Consider the following 22,050-nt stretch of genomic DNA (forward strand, 5'->3'; position numbering starts at 1 on the left):
TTTATATGAGATTATAAATCTCCAGCCCAAACCCCCACAATGTCTCTTTTCTGTTATTAGTCACTATGAATAAAGTATAATTGCACTCAAATGCAGCTGGTTTGTGAGCTCCTGCAGGTGAAATTACAAGCTAAAACATAGTCCTCATGGGGGAGGAAAGGACCGAGTACCCTTAGCCTTCGGGCAACCATTGCTTTGAACATAATTAGAGAATGCAAGTATATGGGAAAGAGGTGCTAGGATATAATTAGTTATACCACAGCATTTCATTACCAACATTTAATAACATTTAAAGATCGTAGAGCACATACAAAATGATATGCCTTCTTCCTTTCCATTTTATATTCTCATACTGGCTGCACTATATAGAAAATGAGGTGTGGAGAGAAGGGGATCTAATATATTGGCTCCATCTAGTCCCTGCTCTGTCATGTAACATGTACCCATTCATTCAAGGACATAAAAATTACCTGAAGCTTCTCTGTCAATACACATGCCATGTTGGGCCCGTGTTCTGAATGTTGAGACTCCAGCAGTCAATAGAACAGGCCTAGAGCCTGACCTCCGTGGAGGACATGTTGTAGAGCCCAAGGTTGCTCAGCATTTTGCTGCCAGCCCCAACAGTGTGATGCACAGCTCTTCTCTGTCTTTGAGCCCTGAGCATTCTCATACCTGAGGGGATATTCCCTGAAGGCAAGAGGAATGGGATGCAACAACAGTGACCAGTGACCATCGCCTCTCAGGGAAGTGCCATTTACTAATTTATTATTTTATTGTATAACTCTCTGAACTTTTATCTTAGAATATGATTTCATTCCTTATTCAAAAACACTGACCTTTTAAAGATCTCACATCTGGGCAAGAGAACTTTAATGAAGGCAAAGGAAAGAGCCATCCGAACCTTCCTTACTACTAGAAATGTCATACTCAGACAGCACACAGCATGCAGGGCACCGTCCCGCTCTAACAAAAATCGAAAGGGTAAGGGGAATGGCTGGGTATAAAACTACATACTAGAATATGTGACACGGAGCACCACCCAACAAATGGTTATTTTCCATGTTTATCCCCGGCATGGTGCATGGAGTCCAAAGGTTATTCCAAAGCACTTTTCTTTTAACTCCCTTCTCTGGAAAATCAACTGTGTTTGGAAATCATGGTGCATCCCATGGTTAAATAATCTCCCTACCCCAGGAAGGGGGACTGGGCCCTCTACTTCTCCCTGACATTTACAACCCAGCTGGGATGAGAAAAGGAGAAGGGAGTAGAATAAAAGGACTTCAAAGTTGTGAGTTCGGCACCCTTACGTGTCAACAAAGATTAAGCCTGAAGTGGCAGGCTTTCACACAGGGTTGGGGGGATTCAGGTTTTGATGCAGGGTTAGGGGGAATTCGGAGGCTGATTGGAGAATGACTAGGGATCCAGAACTGCTCCCTTTGTATCAGAGATGCACATACTACACACACACACACAAAAGGAGGAGGAGGACAAAACATGGTGGGCATATGGCTAAATTTCCAGACCCTTCCTAGGCTAATTATCCAACTGTGTGTGTGCATGTATTCTCTCTGAGGAAGAGGACTTAGAAATAAGTTTAAAATGGCTTCCAGGGGCCAGGCACAGTGGCTCATACCTGTAATCCCAGCACTTTAGGAGGCCGAGGCAGGCGGATCACTTGAGTCCAGGAGTTTGAGACCAGCTTGGGCAACATGGCAAAACCCCATCTCTACTAAAAATACAAAAATTAGCCGGGTGCACGGCTCGAGACCAGCCTGGGCAACATGGCAAAACCCCGTCTCTACTAAAAATACAGCAATTAGCCGGGTGCAGTGGTTCACACCAGTAGTCCCAGCTACTTGGGAGGCTGAGGCAGGAGGATCACTTGAGCCTGGGAGGCAGAGGTTGCAATGAGCTGAGATTGTGCCATTGCATTCTAGCCTGGACAACGGAACGAGACTCTGTCTCAAAAAATAATAATAATAAAAGTAAAAACTAAAATGGCTTCTAGGTACTGTAGCTGTTCAAAGATGAGTGTAGGTCGATGGCCACCTATGTCAGTTTTCTTCATGGGTTAACGGCACCAAGAGTTTTGTTTGTCTTAAATGGGAAATCATGGTTGTTTCCATCAATGCTGTCAACCTAAGAGGTGCCCAGTCTTTCAGTTTCCTGAAACTCAACATGTCCAAATGCCTAAAATGGAACTCATCCCTATTTTCAGGCCTCACAGCTTCCTCTAATTTCGACTTCAGGACAAGTCACTGCTATTCACCTGCCTTCTCCCTCCCATCCCTCTATGCCCAGCTGTCAGCTGAACGGCCTCTGAATCAGCCACTTTTCTTCCTTTCATTCCAACCCTGTGGGTCCTTGTAGTCAGTTGAAGGGTGGCTCCCAAAAATATATGTCCACGTCCTAATCCCTAGGGCCCGAGAATCGGACCTTATTTGGAAAAAAGACCTTTGCAGATGTGATTAAGTGAAGGATCTGGAGATGTGGCACTCTGTATTATCCCGGTGGGCCCTACATCCAATGGCAGGGGTCCTTATTTATAAGAGACAAAAGGAGAGAAGAGAAGGCCACGTGGAGAGAAGCTGAGACCGGAGCGATGCAGCTACAAGCCAAGGAAAAACGCAGCCCTGCTGATATCCTGACTTCCAACTTCTTGTCTCCAGAGCTGAGATAAAGTAATCTCCTGTTGTTTTAGGCCCCCCAGTTTGTGGAAAACTCATGCAGTCCTTCTATCGTTCATCTGGACAATGGCAACAGCCTTCTACCAGTCTCCAGTGTCTAAGCGCCAACAGTCCACATCATCAGAAGCACCACCCTTCTAGACATCGTGTGCTCGCCAGGCTGTATGATGGCTATGAGATAAAATGTGAATTCCTTAGCCTGGCACAGGGCTCGCCGCCATCTGCCCTTGGCAGGCCTTTTTACCTGTGCTCCGCCTCTCACCGAGTCCTCTTGGCCTGAAATACCCTCAGCCCTTCCTCCTCCACCTCAGTGACTCCCCAACCCTTCCGGTGGCTCATTTGGGATGCGTTTGCTCTGCTGTGAGGCACATCCGACTGGCCAACTTCCTTTTCCTGGCTCCCAAGAAAATCGAGTTGTCTCTAGCAGATGAATGATGATAATGTAGAAGAACAGATCATGTCCACCCCCGCCCCCATACAAATTACAGCACCCCTGCCTGCAGTCCCCTGAAGAACAGGGATGCTGTTGTATTCATTTGACTCAGTTGTCTCAGTATCTGGCAACTGGTGGTCCTGCTGTGAAAAGCCAGTCGGGTTCATGAATCGAAGGAACACCCTGAACATCTCAATCTCTCCTCCAGAGCCCTCATAGATCCACCTTAGGCTTTTCTTAAATTCCTTTTGAACTTAAAGCTCTCTCCTCAAATTCTCCACAACAGAAAGTGCCACCTGCCTTCCGCCATCTGAATGGAGCCACCTAAATGCTGGGAATGTTAAGCCATTTATTGTAACCACCTCTACTGCTTGGCTACCTGTATTGCTCAATGACTTGAAGTGGGCAACTTTACAGGCTTTTATCAGGTTGCTGTCAGAGAAGCAAGGTCAGCACAACAGGTTTAACAAGATGAGGGCTGAGATAAGGCTAGAGCTTCCAGAAAGGAACAAGTCATGGAGCCACACCCAGGAATAACTCACATATTTGCATTAAGAATGCAGAAGCAATGCCCAGGAGAGGGCAGCACTGACAACGCACACAAAGTCTAAGGTCATTGTGATCCACATGAACAAGGCTTCTCTTAGAAAGTACTTAAGGGCCAGTTTATGACCAAATTCCTTTGACAAAGGAATCTAGGAAAATACACTAGGAGAAAAACCTCCAAAAACATCCTGGTGAAGGCTATGCTCTCACCAAAGCCACCTCATGCAAATACACCTGGGCCCCAGAACTCTGCGATTTCACCCTCATGAGCATCAAAACCCCACAGCCACCACTGATCTCACTGCAGGTAACCAACAGAACTGCATGTGGTAGAGGTTCTCAGTAAATATTGCTGTTAGATCAGAAAAAAGCCTGAAAGCCTGAAGCAGGAAATGGCAGCTGGAATGACACAGAAGTGGCTTTGAAATATTTATAAATCAGGAGGTGCTTGGAAGGTGTGGGTGGGGATGGCAAGGAATTGAAGACTGGAAGATAACTCCCAGCCATCTGCTGTGGGGCTTTCGGGGTTTGCTGCCTGGTGTGGAATGCAGGAAAAGAGCAGATCTGGCAGAGAACTAGAGGCCCCGTTTAAAATACAATGCTTCAGAGCTGCCTCTTGGCCACGCGGGTAGGAAGAGCCTGTGGTCACTGGGAAACGTAGACAGGAACTCAAAAGAGGTGAGGCCCAGCCAGGGAGGTCAAGGGGTCATCAGAGCAGAAGCATGTGCCGAAGCCATGAGCTCAGAAGAGGTTTCCACAAGAGGACAGGGCCCATAACAAAGCCATAGGGACGCCAAACAGGCACCAGGAGGAAAAGAAAGCTATGGGGAAGCCAGAAGAGGAACTATCCGTGAAGCCAAAGAGAAAGATTTCCAAGGAGGGTGCAGAAGCGGCAAAGGAAGCCGGAAGTTCTGGCAATTTAAGAAAAGGGTGCCCTCTGCACCTAGCAGCACGGACATCACTGCTACCTCTGTCAGAACAATTTCTGTGAGTGGTAGGGCCAAAAAGCCAGCTCATAGCGAGGGAAGGAAAATGGGGGAGTGAGTTCGGCAAACACAGCCCACTTTAGCAAGACACTTGGCTGAGAAGAGAGGCAGAAAGACAGACAAGCCAGTTTCAAAACACGTCCTTAAAATCGGGACACTCACTAGTCCCAGCCAGCAGAAGCAATAAACACAGCAACAGGTACATGGCATTTGTTATTCTGTATTATAGATGTGATCATATAAAGATGTTAATTTCTTCAGGCTACTTCACAGAAGTCCCGTCCCCTCCCTATGAGAGGATATGATTTTACTTGATCTCAGCATAAACCCTAATGGTATAAGGGGATGCATAACATGTGCAGATGGTTACATCTCTGTTGCAAAATCATGTTAAACAGTGCAATGGGGCCGTAGGTCAGATATGAACTGAACATGTTCTTTAATCTGATTATATTTTGGTAGGCATGCAATATCCTGGAAGATGTCACACATTGCCTGTGATATGCTGCAAACCATACTCGGGGACACAGAGGATGGGTAATTTTACCAAATCAGTACAGTAAGTAAGTTGTCAATGAGATGGGCCAGGCTTCAGTTACCAACGCAGCTCATGTTTCACCTAAGCTAAAGTGGTTTTGGGCTATCAGTAGAGCCTCTCAATCATCAATGAGATAAAATTAAATCAGCTGGTAAATTAGATGTCAGCTGGTGAGAGTTTTAGTATCTACAATTGTACCTGTACCTGTGAGGGCTGGCAAAACTATGAATAAATGGTACCAAGACTGCTGGTAACTCTAAGTGATGAAGCGCCCAGGAGTAGAAGTTAGAAGTGCTGGATTTTCACTGGGATTTTCCTACTATTCATAGCTCCCCAGGTTGTCCTGCCTCAGTTTCACTGTAGACAGGACAAGTCGCCTCAATTCTAAATCTCAAATCTGATTATGATTTCACTTTAAAGAGCTTGTCACGTAAGCATACCGTATCAAAAGCTGATGAGCAGTCAGCAAAATGCCAGTACTAAACACAGGGTAGCAAATGGCAAAAAGTAAGCTAGACCTTTATGTCTACAGGTATTGTAATGGCAAAAACCGTCATTACTTTAGCACCAACCTAAATAGGAGTCATACAAAAAGAAAAAGCAGATATAAGGATCTACTTAACCAAAGGAAATGCTTTATGTTAAGATAAACGAGGCAAATAAGAGATGCAAAAAGAAAATAAGAATACACTAAAGCACTATATTAAAATCAGCAAAATGTTTAGTATTTAATGAAATCCATGATTATTTGAGGCCAGAACAGAAATATGTGTAACACTTTGCTGCACAAAATGTTTCTACGATAACCAAATAATTTTCCTTTTAAAAAGCAAGAGTTAAAAGGTTGCCAAGCTACTGCAATTGAGGTAAATAAGGGAAAGAGAAGTCTGCGTATGAACAGGTAACCTCCAGGGAATGGCAGGGATACAACTGGGTCCAAGAGAACATACATGAGACGTGGGCAGCACTTCAGGAAGTCTTCTCCTCCCATCACTCAGTTCAAGCTCCAACCTCCAGTTTCCTAAGACCTTGGTAGCCTCAGAGTAAAAAGGGATGACACAGACCCAGTAGGCAGAAGTCAGCTGAGAGGTGCAGTGACAGCCCAGTCACAGTAGCTCCTCGGGATCAGCTATAAGGCTACTTAGGAGCATTTTCTGTCATGTCTCATCAGCATATGACGTGACACACAGGTACAAGTGGCTACTCTTTGAAGAATTTTAGAAAGCTTTTATTCCTTTTATAAGCATCATGCCCTGACAAACTATCGGATTCCAATTAAGACATCAACAAAAGACAATTTTCCTGACATCTGTCTAAATCCTGTAGACATTTGTCCACAAATCTCCTGCACTATGAGAGAGAGACGAGGAACTGAAAAATGAGCACTAGGAAATGGGACTCTTCCTTCAGAATGTTTTCTGCTATAATACACATTGCAATGAATGCATTGCCACTGTAATGTTCGAGAGAGCTGAAGGTTCTGAAACTATTTCTTCCATATCTCTAACATCAATTTTCTAAAGATGCGTGCTTTACATTCTTGTCTCTTAAACAGAATTAACTGACTACTACTTAATACTGCTTTTGGGGTTGTTTTTAGTGGTTCATGCTTAAGACTTAATCTTCCCTTTCCTATTTTAACTTTTCAAGTATACAGAAGAGTCAATAGTAGGATAGGAAACATCTACATACCCTATACCTGCACGCAACACACCTGAAAACATACAGATGCCCTAACTCTTCATTCCTCTAGCTCTCTGCACGTTTCTCCTCAGAATAACTCTCTCCTACACAGCCATAATACCACTGCCAAACCCAGGCAAATCAGCAATATTTCATAGTACCCTCTAAATAGCACACATCACACCTCTCCAATTGTCACGAAAATGTCTTTTATAGATTTTTTTCCCCAATCTGAGGTCCACTGAATTTGACTGTGTCCCTTTAGCCTCTTTAAAAGTGGAAAAGCCAGCCCCTATTTTTTCCCCATGATAGTCAACATTTTCAAGGACCCAGTCCAGGTACCTGGTGGAACATCCTACATTCAGGATTTGTCTTGCTGTTTCCACATGACGCCCCCTCCCATGTTCCTCTACCCCTCTGAAACTCCTAGAGGTCCAGATGGATTCAGGTTAACCATTTCTGAGGTCACTTCAGAAAGCACACGTGACGTGACATGCTGCTTTCTGGATGGCAAAGCTACATCAGTTGGGCCACAGGGTCAATTGTGGCCCCCAGAGCTGCCCGCTCTGAAGGCCCCTGTTTGCCTCTGTTATCAGTCAGTGACTTCTGACATGGCACTGCGGGCACCTTCGTCTCCTGCATGATTACTCTATGGTTTTGGCTTCCACTGACAATGCTTGTGGGAACCACTTACTGTCGGGATCCCAAAATGGTGACCTGGCTAATTCTCCCATTCTGTCCATATTTATTAACTGGCATTCTTCTGTAAAAGAGCTCACCCCCAGCCACCCTTTTACTCTTTTGAGAATCATAACACAGAGACTTAAAAAATATATAGACAGAGTATTATACTCTCTTCTGGTCATTATTCTTTTGATTACAAATGGTTCATATTGTGCCAGTGGGAACCCCCCCCCACCGCCCACTGCATCCTGGCATGAGAAAGTGCTCTGTGCTCATGTTGTATTTTATTGGCCCCGGTCCCTAGAATCAGCCACATCTCCTTAGGGCCTGTGTTCCTTTCACTGGGCATGATGTTTCCAAATGAAGGATTTAATCTTTTTTAAGCCCTCCTGAGTATCACTGTATCACTTTGGGTGAAGTAGATTTACAAACTGTGCAGAACATAGGACCCCAATGACAAATACACCTCAGTCTGAAACATTAAGTTTACTTTTCAAAAGCAGACAAAGCGTAGGCAACTGCATTTGATTTTAATAACTCTGTGCTGAGGTCAGGAGTTCGAGACCTGCCTGACCAACATGGTGAAACCCCGTCTCTACTAAAAATACAAAAAATTAGCTGGGTGTGGTGGCAGGCACCTGTAATCCCAGCTACTAGTGAGGCTAGGGAAGGAGAATTGCTTGAACCCGGGAGGTGGAGATTGCAGTGAGCCAAGATCGCGCCATTGCACTCCAGCCTGGGTGACGAGAGCGAGACTCCATCTCAAAAAAAAAAAATAAAACTAAGGCCGGGTGCGGTGGCTCACCTGTAATCCCAGCACTTTGGGAGGCCGAGGCAGATGGATCATGAGGTCAGGAGATCGAGACCATCCTGGCTAACATGGTGAAACCCTGTCTCTACTAAAAAAAAAATACAAAAAATTAGCTGGGTGTGGTGGCGGGCACCTGCAGTCCCAGCTTCTCGGGAGGCTGAGGCAGGAGAAAGGCGTGAACCCGGGAGGCGGAGCTTGCAGTGAGCTGAGATCGCACCACTGCACTCCAGCCTGGGCGACAGTGCGAGATTCTGTCTCAAAAACAAACACACAAACAAAAAACCTCTGTGCTTTCTCAGGCATCTTGTGACAAAGCCATGAGTGTCCTTCAATCTCATGAGCAAACATCAAAGAGATTGTGGCGTGTGCTCCGACACAGTGAGAAAACAGCTGCATGGCTGCTCTTTCTTTCCTGTATCCCACTGCATGGAACAGAGGAACCCATACACGTGAAACCTATTTAGGTTCCTGTGAGTACCTTCTCTTCGAAGGGCGCACAGCATGGCACATCTCTGTCCCCGGCAGCCTCCTCTTCCTGCCTAAGGGTTCCGGCTGTCCACACACACAGGCATTATAGCCAGTACTCCTAACTTGTCTCTCAGGCTCTGAACTTCTCACTAAAAAGTTCCATGTACCACCATGGGAGAGGAGTCAGTTCACCAGCTTTCCTGAGGACAACTCTACTCTGCAGGGCTGGGGCTAGCATGAAGGTACTGACCCTATGTAGACCGAATACAAACATCTCCCCAAAAAGGTGAGGAAGGGGCACAGCACTATTCTTGCCAGAGGCAGCTGACCTGTGTCCAACTGAAGCACTAGGCATAATTTCTAGATTAGAGGAAATACAGGGGACAGAGGAACAAGTAAGGTGTTATCATGTGGAAACAATCAGACAAATCCAGAATGTAGGCTGGTGTCTCAATAACCATCCTAGACTCTTCTGAAAGTCATAGGGGGAAAACCCAGGATGTGTGCTTGCAGGATGGGGTGAGATTTTCACTTTAAAATAGGCTAAAGGGATATTACCAATGGGCACCCAGTTTAAGAAATACTAATCTTAGCCTGACAGAGATTAATCTAGTATTTTTTTTTTTTTTTTTGAGACAGAATCTAGCTCTACTGCCCAGGCTGGAGTGCAGTGGCGTGATCTCAGCTCACTACAACCTCCGCCTCCCAGGCTCAAGTGATTCTCGTGTCTCAGCCTCCCGAGTAGCTGGGATTACAGGCACGCATCACCATGCCAGACTAATTTTTGTATTTTTAGTAGAGACGGGGTTTCGCCATGTTGGCCGGGGTGGTCTCGAACTCTTGGCCTCAAGCGATCGACTTGCCTCGGCCTCCCAAAGTGCTGGGATGATAGGCGTGAACCACTGTCCCCAGCCCCAGTCTCGTATTTCTCAATGAAACATTAGAGATTTCTAATCTCTACCTGCCAGACATTGCTCAAAAGAGATGTGAAGAGGAGCTACACAGGTGCTCCAGCTATGCAAACCCAAGGGGAAAACAAAGTCTTCCTTCTTGTGTTCTTACACAGGAGAAATGCATGTCTTAGGATTATTATGTTTTCAAATCTCTTCTCACCTCCACACTTCAATGTAATCATTAGCAAGATCTTTTTCCTTTTTTAATACAGTCTTTGCTTGATAAAAACAACAACAACAAAAAACGACTCTCTTCTATGCTTTAGTAAAGATGCCTATGGCTTGGCCATTTCTCCTGGTCTGGAATATCCATTTTTCTTCTTGGCTCCTATCTATCCTTGACAGTATGCTACCCCAAACGTGATTTCAGTTCAAAATCCTGCACTGTTGCTAACACATTCTTATTGTGTATATCATTAGCAATTATTCACAGATTTTACCAATCATGTTTTAGATTCCAGCAGGACTCTACGATCCTTAAAGGAAGAGACTAATTTTGAAGCCTTTGTAACACCCAGCAGAGTATTTTCTAAATAGATTAAGGATGAGTGAATGCATTCCTCTAGAGTTGTGCTGTCCACTCTATATTTTGTGTCTCTATGTTACGTTTTGGCAATTAGTCATTGGGGGCTATTTAAATAACACGAGAAATTCAGGTCCTCAGTTGCATGAGTCACATCTCATGAACCCAGTTTCCAGCTGTGGCTCCCATCGGATGCAGTATAGTTACAGAACATTTCCATCCTGGCAGAAAGATTTGCTGGATACACAGTGCTGGGCTAGAGAGCAGACAGGCGCACAGTGCTCAAGGACCATGTGCTTCTCTTCCATGTGCATGGCAGCTGACACAAGTGGGAGAGAGGGTTGGTGCTTATTTTGGCTTTTGTCTGAAGGCTCAGATAAGCTTCGATGTGCCAACTATGACCATTTGCTCTTACTTCATAGACTATTGGGAGTCAAAGAGCAAACTTTGGTTTGCTCCTTGCTCTGTCCTTGAACAGCTATGTCATCTGCAGTGTTTTTTAAATAAGGCACCATCAATCACAAAAGGGCACATCATTCGGCCCAGCTCCCAGAGCTCAGAGAGAAGAGTCAAGGGCCCCACCAAGCGCCACAAGCAATGCCATGAAACTGCCTGCCAGGCATGGCTGTGAAGAGGTGACCATCTTCCTCTCATACACAGGCACCTTGCCACGTGGCCAGCTGCACCAGGGTCCTTAGCTGCTACTCACTGTTGGCATCGCAGCAAAGGACACGAGGGAGACAGAGGATAAAGGAGGATCAGGAAAGGTGGTGATCCATCTGCCAGACATTGCTGAAAAGGGATGTGAAGAGAAGCCACATGGATGGCCCAGCTATGAAAAGCCATGGGGAAAAGTCTTCCTTTTTGTGCTCTTACACAGTAGCAATGCATGTGTTAGGATTACTATGTCTTCAAAAAAAATGCTCTTTAAGCACCAACAAGGCAATTTTAAACTGCAAATATCTGCAACACAAAATCAAGGTTGCCCCCTTCCACCATTTTAACACTATTGAAGGAAGCTCTTAATATATTAAATGCTGCATTTATTAATCACTGAAATTCCCTTATAGCCGATGGTAGGAGCATTATTTTCAAGCGTAATGTATTCCAGAATAACACTATTGTGCTTTCTACCTACAGACTGCCTATCAATCACTTTTCAAACATCTCATCAGAAGGTCTGACCAGTCGCCTGAGCATCTATATAAGGAGTGCTTTCAGGGGACATTTCTTAGGAGATATCATTTACCTTGCTCCTTTACATTGCTTTAAGTCTCCATCTACTCCTGAAAAATGACATAAAATAGTATATAAATTATAGCAGTTTAAAAAAAAGAAATAGAATCAGAGTAAAGAGTGAATAATCGCAAAGATAAAAAGGACCAAATAATCTCTAATATATAGCTTTTCAAGGAGAAAAATAGATTCTGGCTCAAAAAACAAAACAAAACAAAACGATGCACTGCTGTCCCATATTATATAGGCATATCTTATTTTATTGTGCTTCATAGATTGTAGTTTTTTACAAATTCAAGGTTTTTGGCAACCCTGCGTCGAGAAAGTCTATCAACACCATTTTCCTAACAGCATGTCTCACGTGACGTGTCTGTGTCACGTTTTGGTAATTCTTGCAATATGTCAAATCGTTTCATTATTACATCTGTTACGTCAATCTGTGATGAGTGATCTTTGATGTTACCATTGTCATTGTTTTAGGGCACCATGAACCGCACCCATATAAGTCAGAGAACTTAATGGATAAATGTTGTGTGTGTTCTGATTGCTCCATAGACCCCCATCTCTCTTCCTCTCCTCCAGGCCTCCCTAGTCCCTGAATCACACTAATATTGAAATCAGACTAATTAATAACCCTACAATGGCCTCTAAGAGTTCAAGAGAAAAGAAGAGTCACACATCTCTCACTTTAAATTAAAAGCTAGAAATGGTTAAGCTTAGTGAGGAACACATGTCAGAAGCCGATAGGCTGAAAGCTAGGTCTCTTGCACCCAATTAGCCAAGTTGTGAATGCAAAGGAAAAGTTCTTGAAGGAAATTAAACATGCTACCCCAGTGAACACGTGAATGATGAGAGTGAAACAGCCTTATTGCTGACACAGAGGAAGTTTTAATGATCTGGGTAGAAGACCAAACCAGCACAACATTCCCTTAAGCCAAAGCCTAATCTAGAGCAAGGCTCTAACTCTCTTCACTTCTATGGGGACTGAGGCATGTGAGAAAGCTGCAGAAGAAAAGTCTGAATCTAGCAGAAGCTCATGAGGTTTAAGGAAAGAATTGCTCCTTGCTCTGTCCTTGAACAGCTCCTTGAAGCAGCAAGTGCTGATGGAGAGGCCGCAGCAAGTTATCCAGGAGAGCTAGCTAAGATCACCGATGAAAGTGGCTACACTAAACAGATTTTCAATGTAGACAAAACAGCCTTCTATTGGAAGAAAATGCCACCCATGACGTTCATAGCTAGAGAGGAGAAGTCAGTGTCTGGCTTGAAAGCTTTAAAGGACAGGCGGACTTTTGTGTTAGTGGCTAATGCAGATGGTGACTTTAACTTGAAGCCAATGCTCATTTACAATTCTGAAAATCCTAGTGCTCTTAAAAATGATGCTGAATCTTCTCTTCCTGGGCTTTGTAAATGGAACAGCAAAGCTTGGATGACAGCACATCTGTTTACAGCATGGTTTACCGAATATTTTAAGCCCACTATTAAGAATTACTGCTCAAAAACAAATATTTCTTTCAAAATATTTCTGCCCACTGACAACGTACCTGGTCACCCAAGAGCTCTGATGGAGATGTACAAGGAGATTCGTGTTATTTTCAGGCCTGCTAACACGACATCTACTCTGCAGCCCATGGATTGAGGAGTAACTTCAACTTTCAAGTCTTATTACTTAGGATATGCATTTCCTAAGGTTATAGATGCCATAGATAGTGATTCCTCTGATGCATCTAGGCAAAGTAAATGGAAAACCTTCAGGAAAGGATTTAGCATTCCAGATGCCATTCACAACATTCATGATCCATGGGAAAAGATGAAAATATCAATGTTAACAGGAGTTTGTAAGGAGTTGATTCCAATCCTCATGGATGACTTTGAGGGGTTCAAGACTTCAGCAGAGGAAGTAACTGCAGAATGTGATGGAAATACCAAGAGAACTAGAATTAGAAGTGAAGCCTGAAGATTTGACTGAGTTGCTGCAATCTCAGGATGAAACCTGAACTGAATAGACACTGCTTCTTAGGGACGCGAAAAGAAAGTGGTTTCTGGAGATAAAAATCTATTTCTGGTGAAGATGTTGTTGAACATTGTTGAAGTGACAACAAAGGATTCACTATATTAACATAAACTTAGTTGGTAAAGCAGCAGCAGCAGAGTTTGAGAGGACTCCAATTTTTTTTTTTTTTTTTTTTTTTTTTTTTTGAGACAGAGTCTTACTCTGTCGTCCAGGCTGGAGTGCAGTGGTGGGATCTCGGCTCACTGCAACCTCAGCCTCCCGGGTTCAAGTGATTCTCGGGCCTCAGCCTCCTGAGTAGCTGGGACTACAAGTGTGCACCATCATGCCTGGCTAATTTTTGTGTGTGTATTTTTGGTAGAGATGGGGTTTTGCCATGTTGGCCAGACTGGTCTCGAACTCCTGACCTCAAGTGATCTGCCTGCCTCTGCCTCCCAAAGTGCTGGGATTATAGGCATGAGCCACCATGCCTCGCCAAAAGAGAATTTTTTTGTAAAAGAAAGAATCAAGTGATGTGGCAAACTTCATTGCTGTTTTATTTTTTAAAATTGCCACAGCCACCCCAACCTTCAGCAACCACTACTCTGGTCAACAGTCAATATCAAGACAACACCTTCCGCCAGCAAAAGAATTACAACTCACTGAAGGATGACATGATCCCTAGCACTTTTTTTTTTTTAAAGCAATAAAATGTATTTAAGGTTATGTACATTTTTTAGACATAATGCTATTGTACACCTAATAGAATACAGTATAGTATAAACCTAACCTTATGTACTGGGAAACCAAAAACTTCATGTGACTAATTTTATTGCGATGTTTGCTTTACTGTGATGGTCTGGAACTGAATCCACAATAGTTCTCACATATGCCTGTATCCAGTTTACTTAAAGATTCTAAATAAAACCATATTGCTTTTATTTGAAAGAGAGAGCTAGAAAAAAGAAAAGGATATTTTACACCTGCATGCCTAGAATCTGCTGAATATTTGTGTTGCCAGCTGGACAAAACTCTTATTTATCTGCAGAATTTTGCAATTTAAGTTTTACCCCCTTCTCAATTATTCTAGAAACAGAAACAGCTGCAGTGGACAACCAACCACTTACTACAAGAACTTAAGGTTGGCATGGTTCAGGTCAATTAGAAAACAGAACCAAAGGGAGCTAAATCTATAATCTGATGCTGTTTCTCCGACATACAATATAGCATCTTACTCTAAATCTCTTCAGACCCTTAATAGGAACACACGTGTCTTGTGCTTTCTATATTCCAGAAGCCTTTTCAGTTTCCAGAAACAACAGATTACTCATTGATTACCCTGTAGTGAAAGGCCAATCATGGCCCCTGAGATAAGGGTTCATCTCTGTCCCAAGCCCTCACACTGGCCTCCACCCTCAGCCATCTCCTTTGCAAACGTGGAAGAGAACCTACATTTCACCTAGCAAGGGTAAAACCCAAGGGTACACTGTCAGCCCCCAGGGAAGACAGGGCAAAGAAAGAATGTGAACCTACCACCAGAGTTGCTTTGACATCCAGAGCAAGACCCATCACAAATGATGGAAGGAGGGGAGATTGTGATTACGATCTCATTCCAACTAGGATCACTGCACGTTCTGGGGTTAAACAATAACCACGTATGGAAGCATGCAGAATGATCCTTCACTTTGCTCCACCTTCCTCAGAAATGTGCCAAAACTCTTAGAAATCCCACTTGGAATGAATAACTTGATAACATCAAGTAGTAAGAACCGACTGAGGCTGAAAAGCTTGTCAGCTGCAGTTTTAAACCTCAGACGTATTTCATGGGGTCAAATGACAACATACATAGATTCTTCTGACAATCCACCTAGGGCATGCGCTAATATTACGTAAGAAAAATCTATTTTTGTCATCAGCTATATGGATGTTCTGGTGTCTAAAGAAACAGCCTACATGAAGTTAACAAAGAACGACAGCGCAAAACACACTCACGCTATGTCTGTGGAATTTTGGCCACACAGTGGACATGACTGTCAACTGTCTCAGGCAGCCCACAATCCCATCAGTACTGGGCTTGGTGATCCCCACAGAGACCCTACCTCCATGACCTTTTAGGGTCTCCTGGGCCCCAGACAGTGAGGCAGGCACTTATAGTCTCAAGTGCTATTATTTGGCAAGGAGGAAGCTACGGGAGTGCAAGAAGGCACAGAAGAGGTCTTCATTTTACTAAAGGTGAAGTAGAAGTCACTCATTAAAATCCTGCAATCTGGATTTATAAAGATATGGTATATTATGGTCAACACTGCAAATGTTCTTATTACCCTTCGCAGATCTACCTTATTATTTTACGATATTTAAGAATTAAAAGGAAATAAGCTTATTTTCCTTTGATTTTAAAAGGATTTTAAATAATTCTGTATTAGACTCCAAGAAAACACATTTTACACATACCACATTTTACATACACCAAAACTCCTAATTCTGAATATTCTTAATACCCACCCTCTGGCTGGCCCTCCCAGCATAGCCATTATCAACAGACATCTTGGGTTGCTCCACAAAGACCTAGACCCATGCTGTCCAAGCCAGTAGCCACCCACCAAATGAGGCTACAGAGTGCCTGAAATGAGGCTAGTTCAAACTAAGATGTGTTGTATGTATAAAACACACACAGATTTTGAGGACCTAGTATCAAAATTAATGTCAAACACTTCAAAGATTTTCTTATATTGACTTTGTATTAAATAATATTTTTGATACATTAGGTTACATAACATACATCATCCAAATCAATGTCATCTGTATCATTTTACTTATTAAAAGTTGCTCCCCAAAATTTTTACCTGGTTCAATTCTATGAGACAGAACTGCTCTGGACAACAAACTGTCTTCTCTTTTAAAGAAATTGGGACCATCTTTTGTGTTCCTAATTTCAGTTATTTACAAACAGAATAATCTTCCCTGTCCAGCTGCTGAGATACTGTTTAATAACTGTCATCTTCTTCTTTCAAAATCATCCCAGTTTTTAACTAATCCCACTCCCCTACTCTCTTTCTCTGAATGGCATTTGAGAGCCAAAATTATTAATATTACCTAAATCATAACTGACTCTTACCTTGGTCATGAGAAACAGAAACCGAAGTGTATTTTTTTTTTTTTTTTTAAAGGACAACTAACAGCATCGTGCATGTCAAAAGCATGGGAAAGTGTCCTGGCTTTCTTCCTGGTCAACATTTCCTCTAAAATCTCCATTTACTTCCTCATTCTCCTCTGATTAAACAATCTTCTCCTCTAATGTTAACAATCCTCCATGAAACTATTCGTTTTCAATTTTACTTCCCCAAGTATGCAAGTATTGGGGCTACATAGACAAACAGAACTTCCTAGAAAAATGCATTCAAAATTCCCGAAAAACAGACCTATTGTAAAATAACTCATTATAAATTGATAATACATTGTTATGCAAACAACAGATACACTGAAGTGAGGTGCTAAAGAATGAGAGCAGGCATAATCTGGTAGATTAAATTAAAGTGGCACATCTTGGAAAGCTGTGTTTTATATTTACACATTTGGTGAAAGAATGGGATAAACAAAGGTATATTTCCAAGAAAGTTTTGCAAGGCCTTACCACCTCAAAGAAGAGGTAGGGCAGGAAAGGAGGAAATGGGCAGAAAATGAGGGGGGGGAATAAAAAGAAGCAGGGCTTATTTTTCCAAATAGCACTAATTCTTGGTTATCCGACTAGATCAGAGGATTGGGTAACAATGTGAGGTCAATGCTTGTAATGCCATTTAAGTCACATTCATCACTTCAGGGCATGGCTATGTGCGAATCTAGAATCAGAATTAGGCACCAAGCTCATTTAGAAGTTTAATAAATTTAATTTTAATGAGACATCTTGTTTGGTATTAAAATTCATGAGACTCCCAGAACAGGTTCTCTGGACCTTTATTAAAGGATAAGAAATTTATTTGACAATTTAACTTCTTGACCACCGGAGTAGGAAAATTCATGTCTACAAACTATACCTATGTATCCCACAAGCTTTCTGAAATGGAGTCATTTCAAATTTAGTAGCTGCATACACCGTTGGCTCCAATTAGTGACCTCTACGGGGATTTTTTTTTCCTTTGGAATTCATCAGTTTACATCTCTGTGTTCATAAAATGAAGAGAATGGTTTCTGCATGCCTTTTTAAAAGGAAACACTGCTAGGGAATTACCCAGCAATATGATGAGCAGAAACAAGGTCACATTCACAATTTAAGATGAGCTCAACATCATTTATATTTAGAACTGGATCAATCCAGAATCATTTCTCAGCTTGGCTTATTAGCTGTGTGACCTTGGGCAAGTAGCTTTACCTCTCTGAGCTGCAGGGTTTTTTTGTTTTTTGTTTTAATTAGTGACATGCAAATACTTCCTCCTAACTTGCAGGGTTTTGAAACGAAGGAATGATATACGTAACCAAGCAGGTCAGCTGTCTACAAAGAGTATGCAGACATGTTTATAGATATATGAAGCCTCCTGGTGATTATGTGTCATAGTGTTAACTGTGTCAAGGCTTTCGGTAGAGCTCAGCATAGTTCTGTCTTGAGTTAAAAACAGGGTTTTATTCTTTGAATTCTACTTGAATTCCTCTTGGCTGGTGAAGTTCACATGTGCTAAGACTGACTACCTTAGTACACTGCCAGGGGTTTCTTAATGCCTCGGATTGATAGAGCAGCTGTTCTCAAACGTTCACGCGCTTAAAATGCAGATTCTGATTGGGCAGGGGTAGGGTGGGGCCCCAGCTTCTACATTTACAAGTAGCCCACAGGTGATGTCCCCGGTGCTGGTCACCCTAGGCAGCCCGGCCACTTGACGGACCTTCTGTGCCTCTACACTGTTGACGGCGCGGGATAATTCCTTATGGTTGCATAGGGCACTCCTGTGCACTGCGGGAAGTTTAACAGTATCACTGGTCTGGACCCCACTAGATGCCAGTGACCCCATCACTCCTCGCCAGCTGTGACAGCCAAAATGTCTCCTGACATCGCCATTGCCAGATGCCCTCAGGGCTGCAAAACCGCCAGGTAGAGAACCGCTACCATGCAGGATGCTACCATCAAAGTGCGCCCACAGCAGCAACCTTGGAGCAGGCAGGCAAGTATCCTCCAGGCTAGTTTGCAGACGGGGAAGCTGAGGCTGGGCACCGCTCAAGGTCGCACGCATGCGTAACCGAAAAGAGAGCGCGGAGGTCCCGCCGCGCCTCGCTCTGAGGAGAGGACGCGGAGCCGCGCGCCCGCCCGGTGGACCCCAGGGACTGCTCCCACGTACTCCGGCCCCACGCGCGGGCCGCCGACCGGAAGCGGGTGCTGGGGCCGCGTAGACGCCGCGGCCACGCGCGCCCGCCAGCCCGGACATGGGCCCGCGGGCGCTCCTGGCCGCCGCCCGACTTCGGGGCCAGCCGGGGGCAGAGCGCGCGGGAGCCCGAGCGTCCCTGCATGAACACCGCCCCGCCGCGGCCCCCCGGCCGTGACGTACCCCGCGCCGACCGTCCCCACGCCCACCCAAGACCGCCCTTACGGGAGGCGGCGGCTGCACACTACCCACCCAGAAGAAGTCCGTCCATGTCAAAGATGAGGTGGGTGACGGGCTGCGGGGGCGCCGCCATGGTGCCGCCTTCTGGGTCTGGGTGGGGGCGAGGAGGAAGTGCGCGCGCACCCGCCCGCCCCGCGCACGCGCACTCAGGACCTTCTCGCGCGCCCGGGGTCGCTCTGCGCACGCGCCTCCCGCGGCCCCTCGCCCGGCTCCGAGCCCGCGCGTCCTGGGCTGCCTAGTGGCGCTACGCGCACGCGCACCTTGGGCTTTCGCCGCAGCTGTAGCTGCAGACCCGGGATGCGGCGCGGGCCGGCGCTATATGTTTACCCGCATCAATTCCTCCTCACTTCACATCCGGAATCGGGCCAAGCTACTCAGCCAGCGGCCGCGCAGAGCCGAGGCCCTCGTCTGGGGACAAATTCAGTGCTTGAGTTTGGATCAGGGGTGTGAATGAGGAAGGAGGGACAGTACAAGGGGCTGTAGAGTGGGGAAAGGGGGTTGAAGATGCTCAGGGTGGTATCACTTCTAGCCATCAGGTTGCAGACAAATGGCCTTGGTCAGGAGGTCCCTGGGTGGGTTCGCCCGAGCCCCCAGTCCCTGGACCGTGGGTGGGTTTTTCTCAGTTTCGCTTGCCCGCCTCCCTGCGGTCCTGGACCAACCGGCAGCCGCGTACGCGCAGTGTGCGGAGAGGCTGCACAACCTCCGTGCCTGCATCTCTGAGCATCCCAGGCTGGTGCATTGTCCCAGAGCAAAGCCAAGCTGCTCAAGGAGGATGCTGAAATAATACTAACAGTCAACATGTCTTGCTGGTTATGCCTTCTTAGGTATCATCTGTCTTTTGGGCTGCTCTGAGTTTTCTTTCTTTTTTAACTTTTCAAATGCCACCTAAACAGCTTTCTTTTTTTTTTTTTCCTTTTGCCATCGTCAAAAAAATACTTTTTTGTCCCTGTTTCTATTTCGTGTTCGTTTGTGTGGTATATTCACGTTTAAGGAAAAGGATTGGACCTTTTGAGAAGCGGAAATAGAATTGCAAGACTTTAAAAACGTGAGGGTGTGCTGGGCGCAGTGGCCCACACCTGTAATCCCAGTACTTAGGGAGGCAGAAGTGGGAGTTGGGGGAATAGTTTGAGCCCAGGAGTTTAAGAACTGCCTGGACAATATAGCGAGACCCTGTTCTCCACAAAAGGGGAAAAAGACAAAAAAAAAAAGGTGTAAACATGAGAGTGTATTTCTAGTTTAGTGCAGACATAGTGGACAGGGGCATGCCTGGATTCAGCAAGAATTATTATCTATGATAGACAAAGTGCACCTGTGTCTGTTTCCTCCTGGGTAAAATGGAGGTGATAAAGGAGGTGAGGCAGGCCAAGCCCTTAGTACCAGTGCATAATATATAGTCAATAAAATTATGTGTTCTTAGAGGTGGTACTATAAGAGAGCTTCCCCCATTTAATGCAATCGTGATTTCCCTTTGAGGACACGGGATTTCAGAGAAGGCAATTTATGAGCAAATTAGGTAGGGACTTGCGCCTCAAATACAGTCGTTCGTGGTTTCTGTATTAGTTTACTACAGCTGCCATAATAATATACCACAGACTAAGTAACCTAAACAGCAGATGTGTATTGTGTCACAGATCTGGAGGCCAGAAGTCCTAGATCAAGATGTCAGCAGTCTTAATTCCTTCTGAGGGCTGTGAGGAAAGGACCTATTCCAGGTCTTTCTCCTCAGCTTGAACCTGCTTTCCTTTCCCTGTATCTTGTCCTATCGTCTTCCCTCTGTGTGTGTCTCTGTGTCCAAATTTTCTCCTTTTATAAGAACACCATTCTTATTGGACTAAGGACCACCCTAATAACTACATTTTAATTTGATTACCTCTGACAAGATCCTGTTTCCAAATAAGGTCACATTCTGAGGTAGTGGGGATGAGGACTCCAACGTATATTTTTGGGAACATAATTCCATAATAGATGCATTGCACACACATAGCTGTGGTACCTACAGTAAGTATGACAGTATTTCCCACCTGGAGTCTGTAGAATTTTCCCTCCCAGTTTCCTTCCATTCTCTGGAAACAAATGGATGCACACATGTCAGAGTTACTGTTATTTTTTTGGTATTGTAACCACCTCACATTTCTGTTTAGTCATTAAATTAAAAAAGAATATTTTTCTTTTTTCTTTCTTCTTTTATGAGACAGAGTCTCACTCTGTCACCCAGGCTGGAGCACAGTGGCGCAATCTCTGCTCACTGCAGCCTCAGCCTCCTGGGTTCAAGTGATTCTCCTGCCTCAGCCTCCGGAGTAGCTGGGATTACAGGCGCCAGCCACCACACCCAGCTAATTTTTGTATTTTTTAGTAGAGATGGGGTTTTACCATGTTGGCCAGGCTGGTCTTGAACTCCTGACCTAGTGATCTGCCCGCCTCGGCTTCCCAAAGTGCTGGAATTACAGGCGTGAGCCACCGCCCCCGGCCAAAAAAGAGTATTTTTCAAAGGAAAAAAGGCCCCAGTGCCATTTTGACGAAATGGCAAAGCCTCACAGCGATTGTGGAAGAGACAGATTGGGAAAGTAGATACTTCAGCTCTCCACAGATGTGAAAACATGCTTCACATTATGTTTTTATCAGTCTTATTTTCTACACTTTTCAGTAACATCACTTCTATGCATAAGATGGAAGACTCCTCTTTGCTTAAAAAAAAAAAAAACAAACTGAATGGTGAATGCTTCTCTGTCACAAGCTAGATTGGAAAAGAATGAAATTTTGTTCTAGCAATGTGGTTTGTACACATATAACAAGTTAGTTTTTAGCTTTTCATAATTCTCCAACAGCCAAAGATGGGCAGTTTCTATGCTGATGGGGATGCATTTCCTTCCATGAATTACAGTTTACTTTTGTACAATTGTGTTTTCCCCATTGGACAATAACTTACTTTT

At 44.4% G+C, this 22,050-nt stretch overlaps 2 protein-coding genes across 5 annotated transcripts in view; one reads left to right on the forward strand and one right to left on the reverse strand.

The window, feature by feature from the left end:
* PUDP (pseudouridine 5'-phosphatase) overlaps positions 1 to 21,819 on the reverse strand; it is a 101,663-nt gene extending 79,844 nt beyond the window's left edge. For both annotated transcript variants that reach the window (XM_016943074.3, XM_016943076.4), the window contains exon 1: positions 19,133 to 21,819. In XM_016943074.3, coding sequence (XP_016798563.1) covers positions 19,133 to 19,193 — 61 coding nt within the window. In that variant the 5' untranslated portion in view covers positions 19,194 to 21,819. The remainder of the gene's footprint in view (positions 1 to 19,132) is intronic.
* Positions 18,310 to 22,050, forward strand: part of STS (steroid sulfatase) — a 205,907-nt gene continuing 202,166 nt past the window's right edge. Inside the window, exon 1 of one of the 3 annotated variants that reach the window (XM_063803877.1) lies at positions 18,310 to 18,682. The gene's annotated coding sequence lies outside the window, so the exon portion shown is untranslated. Of the gene's footprint in view, positions 18,687 to 18,791; positions 19,164 to 22,050 lie in introns of those variants that run through there. The other 2 variants (XM_054676418.2, XM_016943073.4) reach the window with 2 other exon arrangements.

Source organism: Pan troglodytes, chromosome X (genome assembly GCF_028858775.2).
Source record: "Pan troglodytes isolate AG18354 chromosome X, NHGRI_mPanTro3-v2.0_pri, whole genome shotgun sequence".
NCBI lineage: Eukaryota > Metazoa > Chordata > Mammalia > Primates > Hominidae > Pan > Pan troglodytes.